Source organism: Rhinatrema bivittatum, chromosome 8 (genome assembly GCF_901001135.1).
Source record: "Rhinatrema bivittatum chromosome 8, aRhiBiv1.1, whole genome shotgun sequence".
Classification (NCBI taxonomy): Eukaryota; Metazoa; Chordata; class Amphibia; order Gymnophiona; family Rhinatrematidae; genus Rhinatrema; species Rhinatrema bivittatum.
In genome coordinates, this window is record NC_042622.1 from 78,760,600 (window position 1) to 78,785,869 (window position 25,270).

General features: G+C 48.3%; 1 protein-coding gene across 1 annotated transcript in view; it reads left to right on the forward strand.

The window, feature by feature from the left end:
- Positions 1–25,270, forward strand: part of ODF2 (outer dense fiber of sperm tails 2) — a 385,587-nt gene that overhangs the window by 250,595 nt on the left and 109,722 nt on the right. The window contains exon 15 of the mRNA XM_029613214.1: positions 24,989–25,099. Coding sequence (XP_029469074.1) covers positions 24,989–25,099 — 111 coding nt within the window. The remainder of the gene's footprint in view (positions 1–24,988; positions 25,100–25,270) is intronic.

Sequence of the window (25,270 nt, forward strand, 5' to 3'; positions counted from 1 at the left end):
GACTGATATACCGGCGTTGGCGCGAACCTCAGGGGCGTCCCCCTGAGATAACGTCATCAGCTCCAGATATTTAAGGTCTCAGTTTTCGCTAACAAGACGAGTTAGCAAGGGTTCGCTTCCTCCAGGTTGCTGCGGATGGGATTCGCTCTCTGCAAACCTAGCTACTCTGCCTCCTCGGACTTCACTAGAGGTACCCGCTCCGAGGGGGCCTCGCTCTCTCTTTTTCTTTTCAGGTCGCAGTCCAGAACCGGTACTTGCTCCTCGAGGGGCCCACATCCTGGACCAGCTCCTGAATACCACTTCTGCTAAGAAGTCATCGCTGCTTACAACATTAGTGAGTTTCCATCTATCTCTCAGAGCTTTCCCTGGGTCAGGTACTCGCTCCTCGAGGGCCTACTGCATCCCAACTCCTGAGCTGCTTCAAGAGATTATTGTGTGAATGTTACCATCAAGGACTTGTTCCAGAACTCTGCATATACTGCCTACTCACTTTCTTAGTTTCTCTACAGCTCAGCCACCTTGGGATCGCTGTTCCAGTGCCTGAGGGACTACAGCCCAGCAGGGCGCTTCCAGCTCACTACTGCCACCTCTGGAGTTTTAATATATTGTCTAAGAAAAGAACTAGTGTGTCTGTCTCCTACACTAAGCCTGACCAGTGGTCCCTCTCAGGATCTCCCTCGAGGGCATGGTCACCTGCCACTGGTCCAAGGATCCACCCACAACTACTCTGTTAATAACAGATTGCTATCTTATTTATTTATATATTTATTTTCTTTTACTATACCGATGCTCAAGACAGGTCTTATCGTACCGGTTTACAATGAACTAGGGGAGAACCAATTAACACAGCAGGCGTAAAAAAGTTACAATAAAACAGGGAATGAAGAACTTGGTCATTGGAAAAGAGGGATAGGTAAAAACAGTGACAGAGAGCAGAGAGCCGTTGATTAGATAACAGAGTATGTACATTTATATCGTGGTTCAGATATCAAAATGATCAGTTACTGGCAAAGAGGATAATTGAATGAGCAGATTCTGGCAAGGCAGTTCCATATCTCTCAGCTTTAACAACAGAGCTTTAATAACACCCCAGCATGGCAATTTCTTATGTTCTTATATGGAATTGCCGAGAGGAAGCTCCCCTGGTACCACACTGGTTAGAATTCCATCATCAACCAGAGGAATTGCGCTTCTTTGCCATTGAGGTCCCTACCCCGCGGGCACGTGGAGGGGATTTTAATATGTGGCTCTTGAGTCGTGAACAGTGGTGGATTTTTACTCTTAACACATCTGCTCGTGAGATCCAATGGTCTACTTTTTTTGGATCTGATTTCAGTTTCATCCAATAGGTTTTCTGTTATCCTTTTCTCTACCATGCCTAGTTTCTTTCCCCTTTCCCCTTCCCCCCTCCACCTCTCCTTCTCCTTTCCCATTTCCTTTTTCCTTCTTCTATCCGTTCCTTCCCCTTCTCCCTCCCTTCCCCACCCATCTCCCCCCCCTTTTTTGAATCATCACCAATATAATGACACATTCCTCAACAAAAGCCCCCTTTAATCTATTTGATTAAATTTAGTTTCCTAGCGTGTAGCAGATGGACTCAGGACCAATGGATATAGTGTACTCCTGATAGCAGTTGGAGACGGATCAGATTTCAATCTGATGTCAGCCCTAGTACATATACCCCTGCAGGAAGTGCAGCTCTTCAGTATTTTCCATCTCCATAGCAGTTAGGGACTCTATGCACGCTCACACAGCGTTAGAGTAATTTTACCAAAGAAAACCAAAATAAGAAGAAATCTTACCTCTACAGACGAGCCCCGCTCTCCTGCGGTGACACCCATTGGGTCCCTCCCTCAGTTGAGAATTCCCGAGGTGATTTCCACGATACGTCGGAGGTAAGCCTCGGACCGGTGGCCGACCCTCGGTGGGGACCTAGCCCCCGACATCGGGTGAGGCTGAGAGCCAGCGGGTGCAACTTCGAGGGCGGCGGTGAAGGTATTTTCCCTTTCCCCCCGCAGCTGGAGACTGCCCGGAACGAGACCGGGAAGCGCCGAGACAAGGTAAGGTAGAAATCTATTTAAAAGTCTCGGGTCTCCGAACCTCGAGAAGTCGCATAGGTTGCCAGCTGGCACCAGGGCCACCGGGTTGATCTGCCCTAGCAGGGCTAGACCCCGGTCAGATCCGAGGGTCCTCCCAAGTGGAGACCCTCCAAGGTGGTCGCCATATTGTCCTCGTGGTCGCCTTCACCATTTTGATCTGTTGTCCGCCGTTCCGATCCGTGCGCACAGAGGCGAGTCGTGCGCACAAATACTTTGTGCGCACAAATACCTTGTGTATCGGGTCATAATTTCGATCTGTGCGCACAACAGAGCGCACATCTCCCTAAGCACGCACCAAACCTACGTGCACAACTGTATTTTACGCGCACAAGCCATGACACCACCGGAAAAGAAACTCAAGGCTCAGGGCCTTTTCCCAGCATGCCACATTAGAGCTGCACAGCATGAGAAGGCCACGGCCCTGTGTACAGTGTGAAGAGCCCCTAGAGGATCCAACTCATGGCCCTCCCCAGCCGGTTCTGGGTTCCAGCCTTTTGAACAGTACACCGGATCTAGTATTGCACAGCGGGAACCCCCTCAAATGGGGCTCCCCAGGGACACGGCGCCCCTTAGTCTAGACCCAACATCTATCTCCTGGGTGGAATTCTTCAAAGGTCTGCATACCTTCATCCACATGCAACCGGGGCCTCCTATAATACGGCCACAAGCTCCACCAGAGAACCTCAACATCCCGGGACCCTCTATACCCAGGGAAGTAATCCCAACACCCAGAAGCCCCACCTTCGGGGACACAGACAACTCGGATGAGGATTCAGAACCCCTCGAGGAAGGGAAACTCCCTCCGGGGACAGAGCCCCACCGAACCATGAGACTCTTCTTCACAAAGAACGAGCTTCCAGACTTGGTCTCACACAGCTTAAAAGAGCTTGCTATCCTGGGCACAGGTGCCTCAGGGGAACCTAAGACGAACCCCCTACTAGAGGGACTCTGTCAGACCTCCCGTCATTTCCCACTATTACAAGCCGTCCAGCAATTAATTGACCTGGAATGGGATGCCCCGGAAGCTACGTTCAAAGGGGGGCGGGCTCTGGCAGCCATGTACCCTCTGGACCCAGCCGCCAAAGATCTCCTAGCATGTCCGAAAGTGGATGCCATGGTCTGTGCGGTCTCGAAGCGCATACTATCCCGGTGGAGGGAGGAGCAGCACTCGAGGATGCTCAAGACAGACGTCTTGAATCTATCCTCAAACAGTCCTTTGACATCTCCACTATGTTTTTACAGATCGCGGCCTGCTGTGCCATGGTGACACGCGCCTGCTTATCACAGACCAGGAGCAACACTCCTGGGGAGGCCCTGGAACCAGCAGTATCATTCCTTGCGGACGCCGCTTCTGATCTGGTGTGCACCGCAGCTAGAGGAATGTCATCCGCCGTGGCAGCCAGAAGACAACTCTGACTCCGAAACTGGTTGCCCGACGCATCCTCCAAAACGAGACTCACAAGGATGCCTTTCAAGGGAACACTCCTGTTCGGAAGCGAACTAGAGAAACTAGCCAACAAATGGGGCGAGTTCCCACTGCTGTGGCTACCGGAGGATAGGAATAAGAGAAACCAGTGATCCTTCCCCCCCGAACCTCCAGGGGCAGAGGATCACAGCGCTTCAACCCATATAGAAGCACATATCAAGCGGCCCTCTCCGTAGGCCGAAGCCAGTCCTTTCGGAACAAGCACAACAAAAGAGGAGCCAGCTTGGGCCCAGGCACCAGCAGTACCCCACAATGAAAATCAGCCAACCCATCCAAAGGAAGAAGCCATAGGGGGCAGACTTGCCCTATTCTACCAAAGATGGGTCGAGATAACTCCGGACAAGTGGGTCCTATCCATCATTCAAGAGGGATATTACCTGGATTTCCACCACCTCCCTCCGGACAAGTTTGTGGAATCCCTCTGCCACGACCCTTCCAAGAGGATGGCAGTGGAAGCTATACTGACCAGATTGCTAGCCTTAGAGGCTATAACACCAGTGCCTCCACAACAAATAAATACTGGACATTATTCCATCTATTTTATCGTCCCCAAGAAAGAAGGAACATTCAGACCCATCCTGCACCTCAAGGTGGTCAACAGTCACCTGAAGATTCCTCGCTTCCGCATGGAAACCCTAACCTCGGTAATAAGGGCGATACAACCGGGAGAGTTCCTTACATCCCTGGATCTGTCAGAAGCCTACCTACACATTCTGATCCATCAAGAGCATCAGCGTTTTCTACGCTTCTCGATCGTGGACCGTCACTACCAGTTCCGGTCACTACCATTCGGGTTAGCCACTGCACCCCGGGCGTTCACCAAGATCATAGTGATTGTGGCAGCAACACTAAGGAAGGAATCCCCGTGCACCCTTATCTAGATGATTGGCTGATCAGGGCGAAATACCCAGAGGAAAGCCACCAGGCAACCAATAGAGTCAAAACTCTACTGGAGAACCTCGGGTGGGTCTTCAACACAAACAAGAGCTGCCTGCAGCCCTCCCAATCTCTAGAATACTTGGGAGTCTGGTTCGACACCAAACAAGACAAGGTCATCCTGACATTGACAAGGAAATCAAAACTGATGACACAGTTACGAACCCTATTGAGCGAACCTCGCCCAACAGCATGGGATTACCTACAAGTCCTTGGCCTCATGGCATCGACACTGGAAGTAGTGCCATTGGCAAGAGCTCACATGAGACCCCTACAGCGCTCACTACTATCATGATGGAATCCACTGTCCCAGAACTACACCGTACGTCTTCAGCTCCCAGACAGAGTTTGGGCCCAACTACGATGGTGGCTACAAGAAGGCCATCTGAGCCAGGGAACAAGCCTATCCTCACCAACCTGGATCCTGCTCACCATGGATGCCAGCCTACGAGGATGGGGAGCACACTGCTGGGAACTAACCGCCCAAGGGCAATGGAACAAAGAAGAGTCGGGATGGAACATCAATTGCCTAGAAGCCCGGGCAGTCAGACTAGCCTGCCTAGGGTTCGGTTACAGACTCCAAGACAAAGCGGTCAGAGTAATGTAGGACAATGCCACAACAGTGGCCTACATCAACCATCAGGGAGGAACCAGAAGCCAACAGGTGTCTCTGGAAATAGACCTCCTAATGTCATGGACGGAAGCGAATCTTCAAGAGATCTCGGCAATCCACATCACCGGGAAAGACAACGTCGCTGCGGATTACCTCAGCAGAGAATGTCTAGACTCAGGAGAATGGAGGCTGTCGACCACAGTATTCCAATTGATAGTAAACTGTTGGGGAACACCAACCATGGACCTCCTGGCAAACCGGTCCAACGTCCAAGTGCCCAGTTTCTTCAGCCGCAGGCGGGAACCCCAGTCCCAGGGAATCGATACCCTGGTACAGACCTGGCCACAGGAGACTCTGTTATATGCCTTCCCGCCATGGCCCCTATTGGGCGCAATCATCCACAAGATGGAACACCACAGGGGACCAGTACTTCTAGTGGCCCCGGACTGGCCAAGAAGACCGTGGTACGCAGATGTGCGAAGACTGCTGACAGGAAGCCCCCTTCCGCTGCCTCCACACAGAGACCTGCTCCAACAGGGACCGATCCTCCACAAGGATGCAGCTCGATTCTCTCTTACGATCTGGCCTGAGGAAGAGCGGATACTTGGGGGCAGTAATTGACACCCTACTCCGAGCACGCAAGTTATCCATATCCCTAACATACATAAGGATTTGGAGCGTATTTGAAGCCTGGTGCGAGAACCGCGACATCATACCTTGCTTAGTCAAAATTCTTGTGATTTTGGGATTCCTGCAGAACTGCCTTCAGAAGGGATTGTCTTTCAACTCCATCAAGGTACAGGTGGCCGCATTGTCATGCTACGGAACCAAGAGCGAGAGCGGCAGCATAGCCTCTCACCCGGATGTCTCCCACTTTCTGAAAGGAGTCAAGCAGATCCGACCACCCCTGAAGTGGCCGGTGCCTCTTTGGAACCTCAACCTGGTCCTAGATTTCCTAGCAGGAACCTCCTTCAGACCTCTCCGCAGCCTGTTTCTCCGACTATTACCATTGAAGACAGCCTTCCTGCTGGCAGTCTGTTCGGCCCGTCGTATATCCGAGCTACAGGCACTGTCCTGCCGAGAGCCGTTCCTCAGACTTGCCCCAGGAACCATCCAGTTACGCACAGTTCCGTCGTTCCTCCCCAAAGTGGTGTCTCACTTCCATCTCAACCAAACCATCTCGCTACCATCACCAGATGAGCATAAGAATTCGGAAGAGGCTCGAAGTCTACGCCATCTCAACGTCGGCAGACTCCTTGTCCGATACCTGGAAAGGTTGGAATCTGTACGAAAGACAGACCATCTATTCGTCCTTCACAGTGGGAAGAAGCAAGGGGAAGCGGCCTCGCGAGCAACCATAGCCCGCTGGATCAAAGAAGTCATCAACGTAGAAGCAGGCAAGCCACCGCCTTTACAAGTCAAGGCCCATTCTACTAGAGCCCAGGCAGTGTCCTGGGCAGAAACCAAGATGCTGTCACCCGCCGAGATCTGCAGGGCAGCGACATGGTCCTCCATCCACACCTTCTCCAGGTTTTACCGCCTGGATATTCAGGCTCGGGAGGACACAGCATTTGCAAGGGCAGTACTAAGTGGGTCACGGGCAGCTTCCCACCCGGTTCGGGAGTAGCTTTTATACATCCCATTGGTCCTGAGTCCATCTGCTACACGCTAGGAAATGGAAAAATTTCCTAGTGTGTAGCAGATGGACTCAAAACAAATGGGTATAGTGTGCTCGTGCTAGCAGTTGGAGACGGATCTGACGTCAGCACGGGTACATATACCCCCACAGGAAGTGTAGCAAATCAGTAATTTCCGTCTCCAAAGCAGTTTGGAGCTACCCCACGCTCGCTGAGCGTGTTTCCAAATTCTAACTACTAAATTCATAGAAGAATCCTACTGAAGACGAGCCCCGCACTCCTGTGGTGATAACAGGCGGTCACTCACCCAGTTGAGTTTCCCGAGCTGACTTCCGTGGTCCCTCGGAGGTGAGAGCCTCGGTCCGGTGGCCAGTTCGCGGCAGGGACCTAGCCCCCGAGCGAGAAGGGCTCGGGCACGGCTTGGCCCCCGAGCGAGACGAGTTCGGGTGCGGCCTAGAGGCAGCGGGTGCACTTCCTTATGCGCGGCGGTGAAGGTACTCACCCTCTCCCCCCGCAGCCGGAGACCGCCCGGGTCGCAGCCGGGAAGTGCCGAAGACAAGGTAAGGCGTACATCTTTACTTGGTCTCCGAGGAAGTGTGGACTAACTGGGCCTGCCTACGAGGCAGCCCGCCAAGGAGGTCGCCATTTTGCCTGCCTACTCGCCTTCGCCAACTATTGCTAAGCGCCCGCGATAGGCGCACGTTGCTCAGGCTCAGCGCCCGCAATAGGCACACGTTGCTAAGCGCCCGCGATAGGCGCACGTTGTTAGCGCACGCGATAGGCGCACGTTGTTAGCGCACGCGATAGGCGCACGTTGTTAGCACACACGATAGGCGCACGTTGTTAAGCGCCCGCGATAGGCGCACGTTGTTAGCGCACGCGATAGGTGCACGTTGACTATACGCACATTGTAAGACGCCCGTTTATAGGCGCACATTGTAAGATGCCCGTTTATAGGCGCACGTTATAAGACGCCCGGGCATAGGCGCCCATTATAAAGATGCCCGGGCATAGGCGCACATTATAAGACGCCCGTTCTAGGCGCATGCTGTTAAGTGCACTTGTTAGGCGCACATCATTAGGCAACACCGAATTTCAGGTGAATGGAGCATAAGAGAGCCCATGCGTCCGCAGAGCCGGCACCTCCAGAATCGGGCATGAAAGCTCTAAGCCTCTGCTCAGCATGCAACCTCAGAGCCACACAGAGCGAGGAAGCAGACTCACTGTGTGCCCAATGTGAGGAGGCCATGGGAGTTCCAGGACAGGACCGGTCCCAGCCCAGCGGTTCCTCAGGGAGCACACAGGACTTAGCGGGCCGCGGCGAGCAGCCACTGAACCCGAGAGACCTGGTGCCCCTACGGCCAGATCCGGCTTCGCTTTCCTTGGTGGAATTATTCAAGGGGATTCACGCCTTTGTCCAGATGCAGTCTGCTCCTCGAATGGGTCTTTCCGTCCCGGTTGATCCGGCCCCTGGACCCTCGAGACCTAGGCGCGGCCACTCGCCACCCGACAGCCCCGATTATGGGTATTCGGATTGCTCCGAGGAAAATGAGGAGCCCTTCGAGGAGGGTGAACTTCCCTCGGAGATAGAACCATATCGGACCATGAGGTGCTTCTTTCGGAAGGAGGATCTTTCAGGCATGGTCTCACAATGCCTATCGGAACTGGCCATTCCAGGCCAGGACACCCCAGGACACCCTAAAATGAACCCCCTGTTAGAGGGCCTGCGCCAACCGGCTCACCATTTTCCCCTCCTACATCCAGCACAGCAGCTAATCAATCTGGAATGGAAGGCACCGGAGGCCTCATTCAAAGGGGGTCAGGCCTTGGCAGGCATGTACCCGCTGGATCCGGCGTCCAAGGAGCTGCAGGCGTGCCCCAAGGTAGACGCCATAGTTAACGCGATAGTGAAGCACACCACCATTCCGGTTGAGGGGGGAGCGGCCCTCAAGGATATGCATGACCGACTCATGGACACCATTCTGAAACAAGCTTTTGAGGTAGCAGCCATGTCCCTACGAATCGCAACCTGCTGCACCGTGGTGACGCGCTCCTGTTTATCACAAGCGAGAAACAACACCCAGGAGCAGACATGGAATCAGCTCTCGCATTTCTCACTGACGCAGCCTCCGACCTCGTCCGTACGGCAGGCAAGGGAGTATCCTCCTCAGTGGCAGCCAGGAGACAGCTTTGGCTATGTAATTGGGCGGCCGACTCGTCCTCCAAGACACGGCTCACAAGAATGCCCTTTAAGGGTTCCCTACTGTTCGGCAGCGATCTCGAGAACTGGGCTACTAAATGGGGTGCCTCTCCATTACCCCGTCTACCAGAAGACAGGTCGAGGAGGAGCCAGCGTTCCTTTTCTAGACCATCCAGAGGTAGAAATTCTCAGCGCTTCAACCCTTACAGGACTCGCTATCGAGCACCTCGTTCCCAGGCCAGGAACCAGCCCTTTCAGACTAAGCACAACAAGAAGAGAACCGGCTCGGGTTCTGGCCCCGGCCGCAACCCACAATGACAATCAGCCGACCCATCCGGGGGTAGCAGCCATAGGGGGCAGGCTGATCCTCTTCTACCGCAGGTGGGTCGAGATCACTTCGGACCAGTGGGTCCTCGCCATCATCCGGGAAGGATATTACCTGGATTTCCTTCGGCTTCCGCCGAACAAGTTTGTGGAATCTCCTTGTTCACCACTCAAGGCAGCGGCACTAGAAGTGACCTTACAGAGGCTTCTGGCCCTAAAAGCCATAATCCCAGTACCTGCAGGAGAGATAACTTCTGGGCATTATTCCATTTATTTCATAGTACCCAAGAAGGAGGGCACTTTCAGGCCCGTCCTGGACCTCAAGTCAGTCAACCGACATCTATGGGTCCCCAGCTTTCGCATGGAAACTCTACGGTCGGTCAAGAATTCAGTACAGCCAGGGGAGTTTCTCACCTCCCTAGATCTGTCGGAAGCCTATTTACATATCCCAATCCATCGGGATCACCAGCGCTATTTACGCTTCAAAGTCCTGAATCAGCACTTCCAGTTCCGAGCTTTACCCTTCGGGTTAGCCACTGCACCGCGGATCTTTACCAACGTCATAGTAGTAGTGGCAGCGGCACTCAGGAAGGAAGGAATTCTCGTCCATCCCTACCTGGACGATTGGCTGATCAGGGCAAAGTCACCGGAGGAGAGCCACCGGGCAACCAACAGAGTTATAGCTCTTCTGGAAAGCCTCGGATGGGTAGTCAACATAAACAAGAGCTCCCTACAGCCATCCCAGTCGCTGGAATACCCAAGAAGACAAGGTCAGCCTGACCTCCAAGAGAAAGTCAAAACTCCAGAATCATCTGCAGGTTATGCTGAGCGCCAGCCGGCCCACAGCTCGGGATTACCTACAGGTCCTCGGCCTCATGGCATCCACTCTGGAGGTGGTACCATGGGCGCGGGCTCATATGAGACCATTACAACACGCCCTTCTATCTCGATGGAGCCCACGATCACAGACCTACACCATACACCTACCTCTACTGGCCAGAGTGCGGTATCAACTATGGTGGTGGTTGCAGCCCTGCCACATGAGCCGGGAGTCAAGAATGTTTTCCCCAACCTGGATCCTGCTCACCACAGATGCCAGCCTGAACGGATGGGGAGCACACTGCGAGGAGCTCACTGCCCAAGGGCGGTGGACCAGAGAAGAGTCAAGGTGGAACATCAACCGACTAGAGGCACGGGCAGTCAGGCTAGCATGCCTGCGACTTGCCCACAGACTTCGCAACAGGGCGGTCAGAGTGATGTCGGACAACGCCACCGCGGTGGCATACATCAACCGGCAGGGCGGAACCAGAAGCCAACAAGTGTCCCTAGAGATAACTCCTCTGAGTTGAGCAGAAGCAAATCTCCAGGACATCTCCGCCGTCCACATTGCCGGGAAGGACAACACCACTTCAGACTTCCTCAGCAGAAAAAGCCTTAAAACCCGGGGGAATGGCAGCTGTCGCCCACAGCTTTTCAAATAATTGTGGATCAATGGGGGACGCCAGCCATAGACCTATTAGCGGACAGGTCCAACGCGCAGGTTTCCAAATAGTTCAGCCGCAGGTGGGATCCTCGAGCCCAGGGGATCGATGCCCTGGTACAGCCGTGGCCTCAGGGGATCCTGCTATACGCCTTTCCTCCATGGCCCCTGCTGGGCGCCATTGTACACAGGATTCAGCGGCACCGACACCTGGTTCTTCTAGTGGCCCCGGACTGGCCAAGAAGACCCTGGTTCGCAGACATGAGAAGACTACTGGCAGGGAACCCTCTACCTCTGCCTCCATACAGGGACCTGCTACGGCAAGGCCCCATCCTCCACGAGGATCCAGCTCAATTCTCTCTTACGGTCTGGCCATTGAGAGGGCTAGACTAAAGAAAAGAGGATACTCGGAGCCGGTAATAGATACACTTTTCCGAGCACGTAAGTTCTCCACATCACTGACGTATATCAGGATCTGGAGAGTTTTTGAAGCCTGGTGCGACTCTCACAGCTCCAATTCGCATGCCGCTAAGATTCCTATCATTTTGGACTTCCTACAAGATGGACTTCAGAAGGGTCTGTCCCTCAGCTCCATCAAGGTTCAGGTAGCAGCGCTGTCTTGCTACGGTCCCAGGAGTGACGGCGACACCATTGCCAAACACCCAGACGTTTCACGTTTCCTGAAAGGAGTCAAACACATTCGCCCGCCACTGAAGTGGCCAGTGCCCTTGTGGAACCTCAACCTAGTATTGGAATTTCTAGCGGGATCAGCCTTCAGGCCCCTTCGAGGCCTGTCTCTCCGTTTGTTAACCTTGAAGATGGTGTTCTTGCTGGCTGTGTGTTCAGCACGCCGCATCTCAGAGCTACAAGCACTATCCTGCCGTGATCCATTTCTCAGAATCACTCCAGAGGCTATCCATCTTCGCACAGTTCCATCCTTTTTACCCAAAGTGGTCTCACACTTGCACCTCAACCAAACCATATCCTTGCCTACCACGGAAGGTTTGAAGAAGTCGGAAGAAGGTCGAATGCTACGCCATCTCGACATCGGCAGACTGCTGTCCAGATACCTAGAAATGTCAGAAGCAGTACGAAAGACGGACCACCTGTTCGTCCTGCACAGCGGGAAGAAGCAAGGGGAAGCGGCCTCATGGCCAACCATCGCCCGCTGGATTAAAGAAGTTATCAAGGCAGCCTACATAGAGGCGGGAAAACCACCGCCTCTACAGGTCAAGGTTCATTCTACCAGAGCACAATCGGCCTCTTGGGCAGAAAACTAAGCTGCTGTCGCCTGCAGAGATATGTAAAGCGGGCAACGTGGTCCTCCCTCCATACCTTCTCCAGATTCTATCGGCTGGACGTCCAGGCCCAGGAGGACACAGCATTTGCGAGGGCAATTCTAAACGGTCCTCGGGCAGCCTCCCGCCCAGTCCGGGAGTAGCTTTTGTACATCCCATTTGTTTTGAGTCCATCTGCTACACGCTAGGAAATGTTGAGATTACTTACCTGATAATCTCCTTTTCCTTAGTGTATGCAGATGGACTCAGCATCCCTCCCGGCTGCTGGTATACATGGGGATTCGCCGACTCACGGTAAGCCATGTTTTCTTATATAGGGCATCCACCCTGCCGGGTGTCGAAGCCTTCCGGCTGAGTACACTGGCGGTCTCCAGCTACCATCAATTGGTCAGGGTAATCCTGTTCATTTAAACGATCGGTCAGTCACACATATAGCCATAAAAGCTTTGCAAGGAAGATTACTGATTTGCTACACTTCCTGTGGGGGTATATGTACCCGTGCTGATGTCAGATCCATCTCCAACTGCTAGCACGAGCACACTATACCCATTTGTTTTGAGTCCATCTGCATACACTAAGGAAAAGGAGATTATCAGGTAAGTAATCTCAACATTACTTACCTGATAATTTCAATTTCCTTAGTGTAGACAGTTGGACTCAGCATCCCACCCACGGCTGCCGTTACTCATGGAATTCTCGGGTGACATCTCCGAGAGCGAGTGATTCACCGGTAAGCCATGCTTTCCTTCATCTAGGACACCCATCCTACCGGGTGTCGACATTTTTCGGTTGAGGGCACTGGCGGTCTCCAGCTGTAACCAATTCAACCGGTTCAAATTAATTGTTAACCAAGTTATTAAGTTTATCAAGTTATTCAAATTATTCAGTCATACATATATCCACAATGCTTTTCGAGGAGAATACTGAAGAGCTGCACTTCCTGCAGGGGTATATGTACTAGGGCTGGCGTCAGATTGAAATCAGATCCATCTCCAACTGCTATCAGGAGTACACTATACCCATTGGTCCTGATTCCATCTGTCTACAGTAAGGAAAACGAAATTATCAGGTAAGTAATTTCTCAATTTGCCTATTTCCATTTCCCTTATTTTTCTTTATTTTACCTAAACACCACCATTCCTCACTAACTTTTCAAATTAAGATGCTTTCTTCTTTTTCACTCTCCTAGCTGGTTTCCATTACATCGGACTTGCTTTCATTTTTTTGCGCGGTTTTCACGCTGCTTCTCGCGCGATTTTGAGCCTCCTTCCCCTTTAAAATCTCGGTATACCTAGATGGCAGCAGCCCTGCGGAGCCGCCATACTTTTCCTTTGAATCGGTAAGTTTTCCTTTTGGTTTCTTTGTTTTTGTTTTCAATTACCCTTTGGTTTCGTTTTTCTTCATTTTTAGCAGCTTTGTTCCCTTCATATTCCCTTTCTTTGTTCCTTATTACCCAGGCAAAGAATTTTGAACATTTCTCCTCTTTGGGGTCGTGGTAATTTCAGAAATCCTCCCTTAAGGAGATGTTGCTGCCAATATAAGTCTAAGGTATTCGATGTTTACATACATTTATTCACTCGCCCCTTTCAGTATGGTCAAAAGCCTTTACATGCACTTTTGTTTTTTGTTCCAGCTGTTTTGAATTTCCTCCGTAGGGCTCAATACATTCAATTCATTCAAAATATCTCTACATTTCCAGGTTACAGACTTCACCGGTACTGTTTCTGTATGTCTTGTGTGTTTTTCTGCGGCTCCCTGCTATGTTCTTACCTGTTCCCCTCCCCTCCCCCTTCTTTTTTGACTCTCTATTCCCCTCATTTTTCCTTCTTCCTCCCCTCCCCCCTCTTCCCCCTCTTCCCCTTCTCCCCCCTCCGCTTTCCTTCCTTTCTCCTTCCCCACCCTTCCCCCCTCCCTTCTCCCCCCCCCCCCTTGGATACTTAAATTACTCTTTAAATATATGGCAACTTAACGTTTTTCATATTTAACATTTTTTCAAGTTTTGCATTTATAATACTGTTTAATATGGTTTTTTGATTGGTTCAGTTTGTCCTTTATTATTTATTATCGGGCCAATACAGTAAGGTGCGGTAGAAAGAGGTGCGTTAGTGCCCGGCGCACCAGCGTTTGCCACACGCACAGTTCGGATCACCTACTGCTCGATACTGTATTTAAATGGCATGCAAATGCAAGCCGCGTCCAACGCGCGTCCAACACGCATCCATGAAGCGCAATCCATTTTACTGTATAGGCGCTATACAACGCCTATACAGTATCCTGGGTGTGCTGGTACCTGTCATTTCAAATGTCATTTCAAATGACGTTTGAAATGACAGGTACCAGGAAGTGGATGGTTCTCCTACAGACCCCGCTGCCTTGAGCGCCCGGCACCAGCAAGCCCAGCAGCCGGCGATCGGAGGCAGGAAGCGCAACAAAGCACCCTCCTTTGGACAGACAAGAGAGACGAAATTTCACAGTCCCAAACCAACCCAATCCAAGACCCAGCAGAGAGAGACGAAATTTAGCCGCCCAGTCCCAAACCAACCCAATCCACAGAAAAAAAATGCTTCTCGCACTTAGCCGCCCAGTCCCAAACCAAACCAAACCCAATCAAAGCCCCAGCAGAGAGAGACGAAATTTCACAGTCCCAAACTTTCCCCCAGCCCCCGCTCACCTGCCGTGGCCGCGGCCACGCAAGCCTCCAGCAGCAGCAGTAGAAGGGCGTCGAGAGAGAGTGGCTTCAGCAGCCCCACCGGCGAAGATGAATACGTGCACCCCTGTACGTCCAATATGGGCGCTCAAGGCAGCGAAGGCGCATGCGCACACGCCGTGACCGGCTGGACGTCTGAGGTCACGGCGAGTGCGCATGCGCCTTAGCTGCCTTGAGCGCCCATATTGGACCTACAGGCGTGCAAGTATTCACCTTTGCCGGTGGGGCTGCTGAAGCCGCTTTATCTCGCCGCCCTTCTACTTCTACTGCTGCTGCTGGGGGCTTGCGTGGCCACAGCCAGGGCAGGTGAGCAGGGGCTGGGGGAAAGTTTGGGACTGTGAAATTTCGTCTCTCTCTGCTGGGGCTTTGATTGGGTTGGTTTGGTTCGGGACTGGGCGGCTAAGTGCGAGAAGCATTTTTTTTTCTGTGGACTGGGTTGGTTTGGGACTGGGCGGCTAAGTTCACCACACTAACGCAAGGGTCAGGGTAGGCGGTAAATTAGTAGGTTAAAGACACGGCAAGATAGCAGGTTAAAAAGGAGATAGTCGGGGCGCACGTTACTGTATGGGAGGGAATAGCTAATCGGATTGTTTACATACATATACATGCCGCGGGCGGAAAGGGATACGCGTCGAGTTAAAGAAGCGGTAAGGATTGGTAAAAACAGATAGTGAATCGCGGGTTAGACTTACGCGGCGAAATTGTGAGTACATAGCGGGTTAGAAACGGGGTAACTGCGGCCGCGCTTTACTGTGTCGGCCTGTATGTTAGTTACACATTTTTCATGTAACCAACCTTTATGAAATCATATTTACATGTATGACTTTTGTTTTCTGTTTTTGCCATTTAATCAATTGTGCTGTTGGTGTCTTTGTTATTTTTATGGTTCCTCATTAGAGTACTGCTTTGATTCTTCTTAGTCTTACCATTGGGCTTTGTCCCTCCCTACACAGCCCTTGTGGCGAAACACGGTCCATGTCGGGGGAACGAAAGATTTGTCTGCAAGCCATTATTTAAATAAACGAAGGATATGTTGATATAACTAATATCTCAAGTTCGATTTATTGAATCGTTCAAGATAAGGATCCATGAACCCTTATAGCGCTATACTTTCTCCTATGGTTTTCACCTAACTGTATACTGCTCATCATCTCCACTCCTTATTAGCCTCTGGAGTGACCATGTCATCTGTGGTTCACGGACCTAATAAACTTGGCAGTGGATGGTCTATTATGATTCGATCACCCGAGGAGAATTCTTGAGAGCCAGTCTTCAATCTCCAAGTCCCCCGGTTAATACGAGAGTTCCACCAGAGATTCCCTAGTAATCCCAAGCTCAGAAGACTGGGGAGGGGGCTTTCGAGGAGGGTATTGTTACATTCAGTGGCTCACATGAGGGCCCCATAAACCACCTCACTCACCCCCTAAGGGGAGGCAGCAGAAGCAGCGGCTGTCCAGAATGGCCTGAGATGCCGCCAGTCGCTGCTTCTGCTGCCTCCCCTTAGGCATGCACACACACCGCATATGTGCACATAAGGGCCCCATGGCTGAAAATGCTGAGTGGCGGCTCCGATGGCATCAGGCATTGCAGCATTACCTCACCTCAGCAATGGGTCTACTGCCTTAGCAATGCGTGTTCATTTCGAGTTCCTGGCTCCTGTGTCCTATGTTCCTGATTCCTCGTTCAGCCTTGCCTTGTATTGCCCGTCTCATACAGTGTCTTCTGTGTGTCTTCGTCACCCTTGGCCTGACTTCCATAAGAACATAAGAAATTGCCATGCTGGGTCAGACCAAGGGTCCATCAAGCCCAGCAGCCTGTATCCAACAGAGGCCAAACCAGGCCACAAGAACCTGGCAATTATCCAAACACTAAGAAGATCCCATGTTACTGATGCAATTAATAGCAGTGGCTATTCCCTAAGTAAACTTGATTAATAGCCGTTAATGGACTTCTCCTCCAAGAACATATCCAAACCTTTTTTGAACCCAGCTACACTAACTGCACTAACCACATCCTCTGGCAACAAATTCCAGAGCTTTATTGTGCGTTGAGTGAAAAAGAATTTTCTCCGATTAGTCTTAAATGTGCTACTTGCTAACTTCATGGAATGCCCCCTAGTCCTTCTATTATTCGAAAGTGTAAATAACCGAGTCACATCTACTCGTTCAAGACCTCTCATGATTTATTTATTTATTTATTTAAGGATTTATATACCGGAGGTTCCTGTATAATATACATATCACCCCGGTTTACAATGAACAGTAACTATCGCTTCAAGTTAGCGGTTTACAATGAACATAGTTAATCCAAGAAACAGAATAAAATATATATATATAACAATGCTAACAATTAATAAATAACAATTAATAAATGAAAATAAATGCAATAACAATTAATAAATAATTAATAAATAAACAACAATAAATATCAATGAAAAATGGCAATAAAAAATGACAATAAATAAAATACAATAGCGGTTGGTAAAATAACATGAGGGTTAATGAGAAAATAACATGGTTAAATAACAAGGTTATGTGAAATATGCTGGGGTGATCGGAAAATATGTGACTGATTTTCTTCCTGCTCTTGGTTCTATGGGAATGCTTGTTTGAATAACCAAGTCTTAAGTTTCTTTTTGAATGTAGCGTGGGATGGTTCAAGGCGAAGGTCTGGAGGAAGCGAGTTCCAGAGTGAAGGGCCCGCTGTGGATAGAGCGCGTTTCCTCAGCGAGGATTTAGCCGGTTGGGTGGTTAGTCTGTTTTGATAAGCGCTTCTGGTGGGTTTTGTAGATGTGTGTAGTTGAATTTGGAATGTTAACTTGAGCGGTGCGATGTTGTGCAAAGCTTTATGTATCATCATTAAGGATTTGAATTGGATCCTGAATTTAATCGGGAGCCAGTGGAGATGAAGAAGGATTGGGGTAATATGATCTCTTTTTTTGGCATTTGAGAGGATTCTTGCTGAGGCATTAAGGACCATCTGAAGTGGTTTTGTGGCGCATGCTGGTAGGCCTAGAAGGAGGGAGTTGCAGTAGTCCAGTTTTGGGAGTATGATGGCCTGTAGTACCATGCGGAAGTCTCTGTATAAGAGGAGTGGTTTTAGTTTCTTTAAGGTTTGTAGTTTAAAGAAACATTCTTTTGTAGTGTTATTAACGAATTTGTTGAGGCTGAATCCACTGTCTAGGATGACTCCCAGGTCTTTTATTTGTTGCGAAAAGGTATCTTGGCTTTGGCTAGCATTAAGAGGTGTGGGTGGGACATAGTTTTCCGGTGCTATAATGAGAATTTCAGTTTTGTTTGTGTTTAGGACTAGGTTGAGGCTGGAGAGAAGATTGTTGATAGTTGACAGACAATTATTCCAGTGTGACATAGCTTTGTGTAGTGAGTCTTCTATAGGGATGAGGATTTGTATGTCATCCGCATATAGAAAGTGAGTTAGCTTGAGGTTGGTGAGTAATTGACAGAGCGGGAGAAGATATATATTGAAGAGAGTCGGGGAGAGGGATGATCCTTGCGGTACTCCCCTTTTGGATTTGATGGGGTGAGACTCTTTGTTATTTATCTTGACCTTGTATGATCTGTTTTCCAAAAATGATTTGAACCAGTTGAATGCTGTTCCTGTAATGCCTATGGCCGTAAGTCGTTGCAGGAGGCACTGGTGGTTTACTGTGTCAAACGCTGATGAGAGATCGAGGAGAGCGAGGAGGCTAGGTTGGCCTTTTTCTAGATTAAAGATAATAGTGTCTGATAGGGTGGCTAATAACGATTCGGTATTCCTAGTCTTACGAAAACCAAATTGGTTAAAGACATCTATCATATCCCCCCTCAGCCGTCTCTTCTCCAAGCTAAACAGCTCTAATCTCTTCAGCCTTTCCTCATATGGGAGCTGTTCCATCCCCTTTATCATTTTGGTTGCCCTTCTCTGTACCTTCTCCATTGCAACTATATCTTTTTTCAGATGCGGCGACCAGAATTGTACACAGTATTCAAGGTGTGGTCTCACCATGGAGCGATATAGAGGCATTATGACATTTTCCGTTTTATTAACCATTCCCTTCCTAATAATTCCTAACATTCTGTTTGCTTTTTTGACTGCTGCAGCACACTGAGCCAACGATTTTAAAGTATTATCCACTATGATGCCTAGATCCTTTTCCTGGGTGCTAGCTCCTAATATGGAACCTAACATCGTGTAACTACAGCAAGGGTTATTTTTCCCTATATGCAACACCTTGCACTTGTCCACATTAAATTTCATCTGCCATTTGGATGCCCAATCTTCCAGTCTTGCAAGGTCCAGATTTGGACTTCTTGCCTGGACCTGACCAGCCTTGTCTGCCACCTGCCCTGACCTTGGCCTGTCTCTGACTCCATTAGTCTGCTGCCTGTCCAGACCTCGGCTTGCCATGGGACTCTTGCTCTAGTCACTGTCTTAGGGAGCTGCCTAAGTCTTGCTGGCCACCAGAACCTACAGGGAAGGTGGCTGGTATAGGTGAAGCTCCAGGCTGTCCCGCTTCAGGGCGCATTCGCCAGCTGCTGGTGTAGGCCTCCTAGGTTTGCCTGTGAGAAACATAGGTAGCCTGTGTGAAGATGTATGTGTGAGAGAGAAATGGAGTTTGTGTGGGTGTGTATGCAAGAGAGAGGGCCCTGTATGAGGTGATGTGTGTGTGTGTGTGAGAGAGTGAGGGAGCCTGTATGAGGGTGTGTGTATGTGTACTAGAGAGAGGGAGGGACAGAAGGGAACCTGTGTGAGGGGCAGTACTGAGAATGGGGTCAAACTCTGGGACTGGCGATAGAGTGGAAGGGATTGAGCCTAGAGGTGGAGGAGAGAGATACTGGCAGGTGAAGGCTTTGGGGCCTGAGAGGGCAAAGTGGCCAGGGGAGTAGGGAGAACGAGTGGAAGGGACACTCTTATAGTGAATTTCTAGGGAAATTCTGCTCAAAATATTTAAAATTCTGCATCTTTAAGTAATACATTTTTTCTGTATTAATTTAAAATGTAATTACTTAAAGACTGTCATGTAAATTGTCATGTAAATTGTGTTATTTTGACCAATATAAAGTTTGCAGAATTTAAAGTTTTTGTGCGCAGAATTTTAAATTATTTTGCCCAGAATTCCCCCAGGAGTATATTGATCTCTGTGTGCACTTTTACTTGCATACAGACTGGGTGATGTTTAGACTGTCCTTTTACATGGGTAAATGATTACTTGCATGTAAACGGCCCTCCCCATTGCAAAGTACAAAGTAAGAACTCATAAAAGGTCTCATAGTTGATATTTTTACCAAATCAGCTACAACCAAAACAAGAGGCATCCTCTGAGATTAAGAGCTTATAAATTTCTCTTCCTTCGAAGGAAGGAATAAGAACATAAGAACATGCCATACTGGGTCAGTCCAAGGCTCCATCAAGCCCAGCATCCTGTTTCCAACAGTGGCCAATCCAGGCCATAAGAACCTGGCAAGTATCCAAAAACTAACTCTCTTCCATGTTACCTTTGCTAGTAATAGCAGTGACTATTTTCTAAGTCAACTTAATTAATAGCAGGTAATGGACTTCTCCTCCAAGAACTTATCCAATCCTTTTTTAAACACAACTATACTAACTGCACTAACCACATACTCTGGCAACAAATTCCAGAGTTTAATTGTGCGTTGAGTGAAAAAGAACTTTCTCCGATTAGTTTTATATGTGCCACATGCTAACTTCATGGCGTGTCCCCTAGTCTTTCTATTTTCTGAAAGACTAAATAACCGATTCACATCTACCCATTCTAGACCTCTCATGATTTTAAACACCTCTATCATATCCCCCTCAGCCGTCTCTTCTCCAAGCTGAAAAGTCCTAACCTCTTTAGTCTTTCCTCATAGGGGAGCTGTTCCATTCCCCTTATCATTTTGGTTGCCCTTCTCTGCACCTTCTTCATCGCAATTATATCTTTTTTGAGATGCAGCGACCAGAATTGTACACAGTATTCAAGGTGCAGTCTCACCATGGAGCGATACAGAACCATTATGACATTTTCCGTTTTATTCACCATTCCCTTTCTAATAATTCCCAATATTCTGTTTGCTTTTTTGACTGCCGCAGCACACTGAACCGACGATTTCAATGTGTTATCCACGATGACGCCTAGTTCTTTCATGGGTAGTAGCACCTAATATGGAACCTAACATTGTGTAACTATAGCATGAGTTTTTTTTCCCTAAATGCATCACCTTGCACTTATCCACATTAAATTTCATCTGCCATTTCGATGCCCAATTTTCCAGTCTCACAAGGTCTTCCTGCAATTTATCAAAATCTGCTTGTGATTTAACTACTCTGAACAATTTTGTATCATCTGCAAATTTGATTACCTCACTCGTCGTATTTCTTTCCAGATCATTTTTAAATATATTGAAAAGTAAGGGTCCCAATACAGATCTCTGAGGCACTCCACTGCCCACTCCCTTCCACTGAGAAAATTGTCCATTTAATCCTACTCTGTTTCCTGTCTTTTAGCCAGTTTGTAATCCACAGCTTGTCTTATCCTGGATTCTAATCTTACCAAGCTGTGTGAGGCAAGACTTGCCTTGGGTAAAGCCATGCTGACTTTGTTCCATTAAACCATGTCTTTCTATATGTTTTGTGATTTTGATGTTTAGAACACTTTACACTATTTTTCCTGGTACTGAAGTCAGGCTAACTGGTCTGTAGTTTCCCGGATCGCCCCTGGAGCCCTTTTTAAATATTGGGGTTACATTAGCTATCCTCCAGTCTTCAGGTACAATGGATGATTTTAATGATAGGTTACAAATGTTTACTAATAGGTCTGAAATTTCATTTTTTAGTTCCTTCAGAACTCTGGGGTGTATATCATCCGGTCCAGGTGATTTACTACTCTTCAGTTTGTCAATCAGGCCTACCACATCTTCTAGGGTCACTGTGATTTGGTTCAGTCCATCTGAATCATTACCCATGAAAACCTTCTCCAGTACGGGTACCTCCCCAACATCCTCTTCAGTAAACACCGAAGCAAAGAAATCATTTAATCTTTCCACGATGACCTTATCTTCTCTAAGTGCCCCTTTAATCCCTCGATCATCTAACTGTCCAACTGACTCCCTCACAGGCTTTCTGCTTCAGATATATTTAAAAAGGTTTTTACTGTGAGTTTTTGGTTCTGTGGCCAACTTCTTTTCAAATTCTCTTTTAGCCTGTCTTATCAGTGTCTTACATTTAACTTGCCAACACTTATGCATTATCCTATTTTCTTCTGTTGGATCCTTCTTCCAATTTTTGAATGAAGATCTTTTGGTTAAAATAGCTTCTTTCACCTTCCCTTTTAACCATGCTGGTAATCGTTTTGCCTTCTTTCCAGTTTTTTTCTAATAATTTTTCTCATTTTATCAAAGTTTCCGTTTTGAAAGTTTAGCGCGAGAACCGTGGATTTGCTTACTGTCCCCCTTCCAGTCATTAATTCAAATTTGATCATATGATCACTATTGCCAAGTGGCCCCACCACCGTTACCTCTCTCACCAAATCCTATGCTTCACTGAGAATTAGATCTAAAATTGCTCCCTCTCTTGTTGGTTCCTGAACCAATTGCTCGATAAAAATGTCATTTATTCCATCTAGGAACTTTATATCTCTAGCATGTACCGATGATACATTTACCCAGTCAATATTGGGGTAATTGAAGACTCCCATTATTACCGCACTTCCAATTTGGTTAGCTTCCCTAATTTCTCTTAGCATTTCACTGTCCGTCTCACCATCTTGACCAGGTGGACGGTAGTATACTCCTATCACTATAATCTTCCCCGACACACAAGGGATTTCTACCCAGAAAGATTCAATTGTGCATTTAGTCTTCCTATTGTGCTCTATGCCATCCCGGACATAAAGCACCACACCGCCTCCCGGGTGCTCCTCTCTGTCATTGTGATATATTTTGTACCCCGGTATAGCACTGTCCCATTGGTTGTCCTTCCACCATGTCTCTGAGATGCCAATTAAGTCTATTTCATCATTCACTGCTATACATTCTAATTCTCCCATCTTACTACTTAGACTTCTGGCAATAGCATACAAACATTTCAAAGTTTGTTTTTTGTTTGTATTTTCATTCTGCTTTTTAATTGATAGGGTTAAGTTAGAATTTTTTAGCTCAGGTGAGTTTTTAGTTACAGGCACTTGGACTACTTTTCTTAGTATTGGAACCTCAGTGTCGGAATGCCCTATTTCTAATGCATCATTAGTATCCTTTGAAGATACCTCTCTCCAAACCATGCGCTGCTGAGCGACTGTCGGCTTTCCTCTTTGTTCTAGTTTAAAAGCTGCTCTATCTCCTTTTTAAAGGTTAGCGCCAGCAGTCTAGTTCCACCCTGGTTAAGGTAGAGCCCATTCCTTCGGAAGAGACTCCCCCTTCCCCAAAAGGTTCCCCAGTTCCTAACAAAACTGAATCCCTCTTCCTTGCACCATCGTCTCATCCACGCATTGAGACTCCGGAGCTCTGCCTGTCTCTGGTGACCTGCGCGTGGAACAGGGAGCATTTCAGAGAATGCTACCCTGGAAGTTCTGGATTAAAGCTTTCTACCTAAGAGCCTAAATTTGGCTTCCAGAACCTCCCTCCCACATTTTCCTGTGTCTTTGGTGCCCACATATACCACGACAGCCGGCTCCTCCCCAGCACTGTCTAAAATCCTATCTAGGTGACGCGTGAGGTCCGCCACCTTCGCACCAGGTAGGCATGTTACCAGGCGATCCTCATGCCCTCCAGCCACCCAGCTGTCTACATTCCTAATAATCGAATCACCAACTATGACGGCCGACCTAATCCTTCCCTCCTGGGCAGTAGGCCTTGGGTAGATATCCTCGATGTGAAAGGACAATGCATCACCTGGAGAGCAAGTCCTTGCTACAGGATCCTTTCCTGCTGCACCAGGTTGATGCTCTCCAATCATGAGACCTTCTTCCTCCAAGGCAGCACCAGGGCTGCCAGTCTGAAGTTGGGACTTGGCTACTATGTCCCTGAAGGTCTCATCTATATACCTCTCTGTTTGCCTCAGCTCCTCCAGGTCTGCCACTCTAGCCTCCAGAGATCGGACTCGTTCTCTGAGAGCCAGGAGCTCTTTGCATCACATGCACATGTACAGTTTCTCACCGGCGGGTAAAAAAATCATACATGTGACACTCGATGCAAAAGACTGGGAAGCCCCCCTCTTGCTGCTGGACTGCTGCCTTCATCTCAAATTTGTTCAGTTCCTACTTAAGTTTTAGGTTGCTATGGGAGTAGGAATGTGTCTAATTAATGTCCTTTAAATGTATTAGTGAATTCACTATCTGTCTAGTAGTGGCCTACAAGGGAATGATCAAACTCTCAATAAGGTGTTTTTTGGGTTTTTTTGGTAAGTGGCACCTCCCTATAATTTAAAGGATGAGCTAGGGGTGGAAGGATTGGGAAATACAAACAGTCTAACTTCAGTTAGTCAGCCAGAGTGACTCACTGCGCTCTTGATTAACAAATGTTGGTACCAAATCACACTACCTCAACACCTTTCCAAGGTGAGTAACTGAACTGAACTTTTCAACCTTTATAAACACACTACTGCTTACTTAGCTGCCTTACTTGACTGATTATTTAAAAATACAGTCTAACTTCTGTTTATTTGCTGCCTTACTGACTATTAAAAGCACAAACACACTAGATATTATTCCCAAATAATTAACTTTGCCCCAATACTTTTAAAAAAGACAATGTCCCAAGCAAAAACTTACTGATTCCTTTCAGCCACCAGCAAGGTGATCCTCTCTTCTTCAGTGCTCCCACTTTTACTTAAAAGGGTAAAATTATGGAACATTTTGCCAACAGCTATAGTTATGACTACATTACTAAATCAACTCAAAAGTAAGTTAGATAAGTTATTAGATTAAAAGGATATTAGTAGATATTGATGATAGAGCTACATACCAGGGAAAAGTATATAATCAGCATTTCTGAATTGATGCTTGTATGTGGGTGTCAAGAAAGAACTTTTTTTCTCTGCTACAGAGTTATCCCATCTTTCCCTGAATTATTCTGTAGAGAGCTGTGAGACAACTAGAAGAGGGCTGGATTCAATGGGCCCTGGGTCCTCTTTCAGCTGTTTAACCGTGTAAAAGGATGTTTGTGGTCTCTCATGGATTCTCTGACTGTGGTATATTATCTAATTTCTTTTTCTAGGCAAACTTGACAGCGATGGAGGAAAAGCTGACACTTGCTCATGGTGAAGCGCAACAGCTGAAGGTGTCACTCAAACAGTATGAGGGGTTGGTGGATAGCTACAAATCTCAGGTACTTGTTGAGCTCTGCTCCCTTCCCTTTAGTGACGTCACACTCCATTCCTTGAGACATCGCAGATCAAGCTGAAAGGCCAGTGTTCAAATTCATTCCTGGATTGTGCTGTCACACATCTAGAAAGGGCTAAAGCACTAAAGTTTTATAATAATAAGGGAAACAACAAAT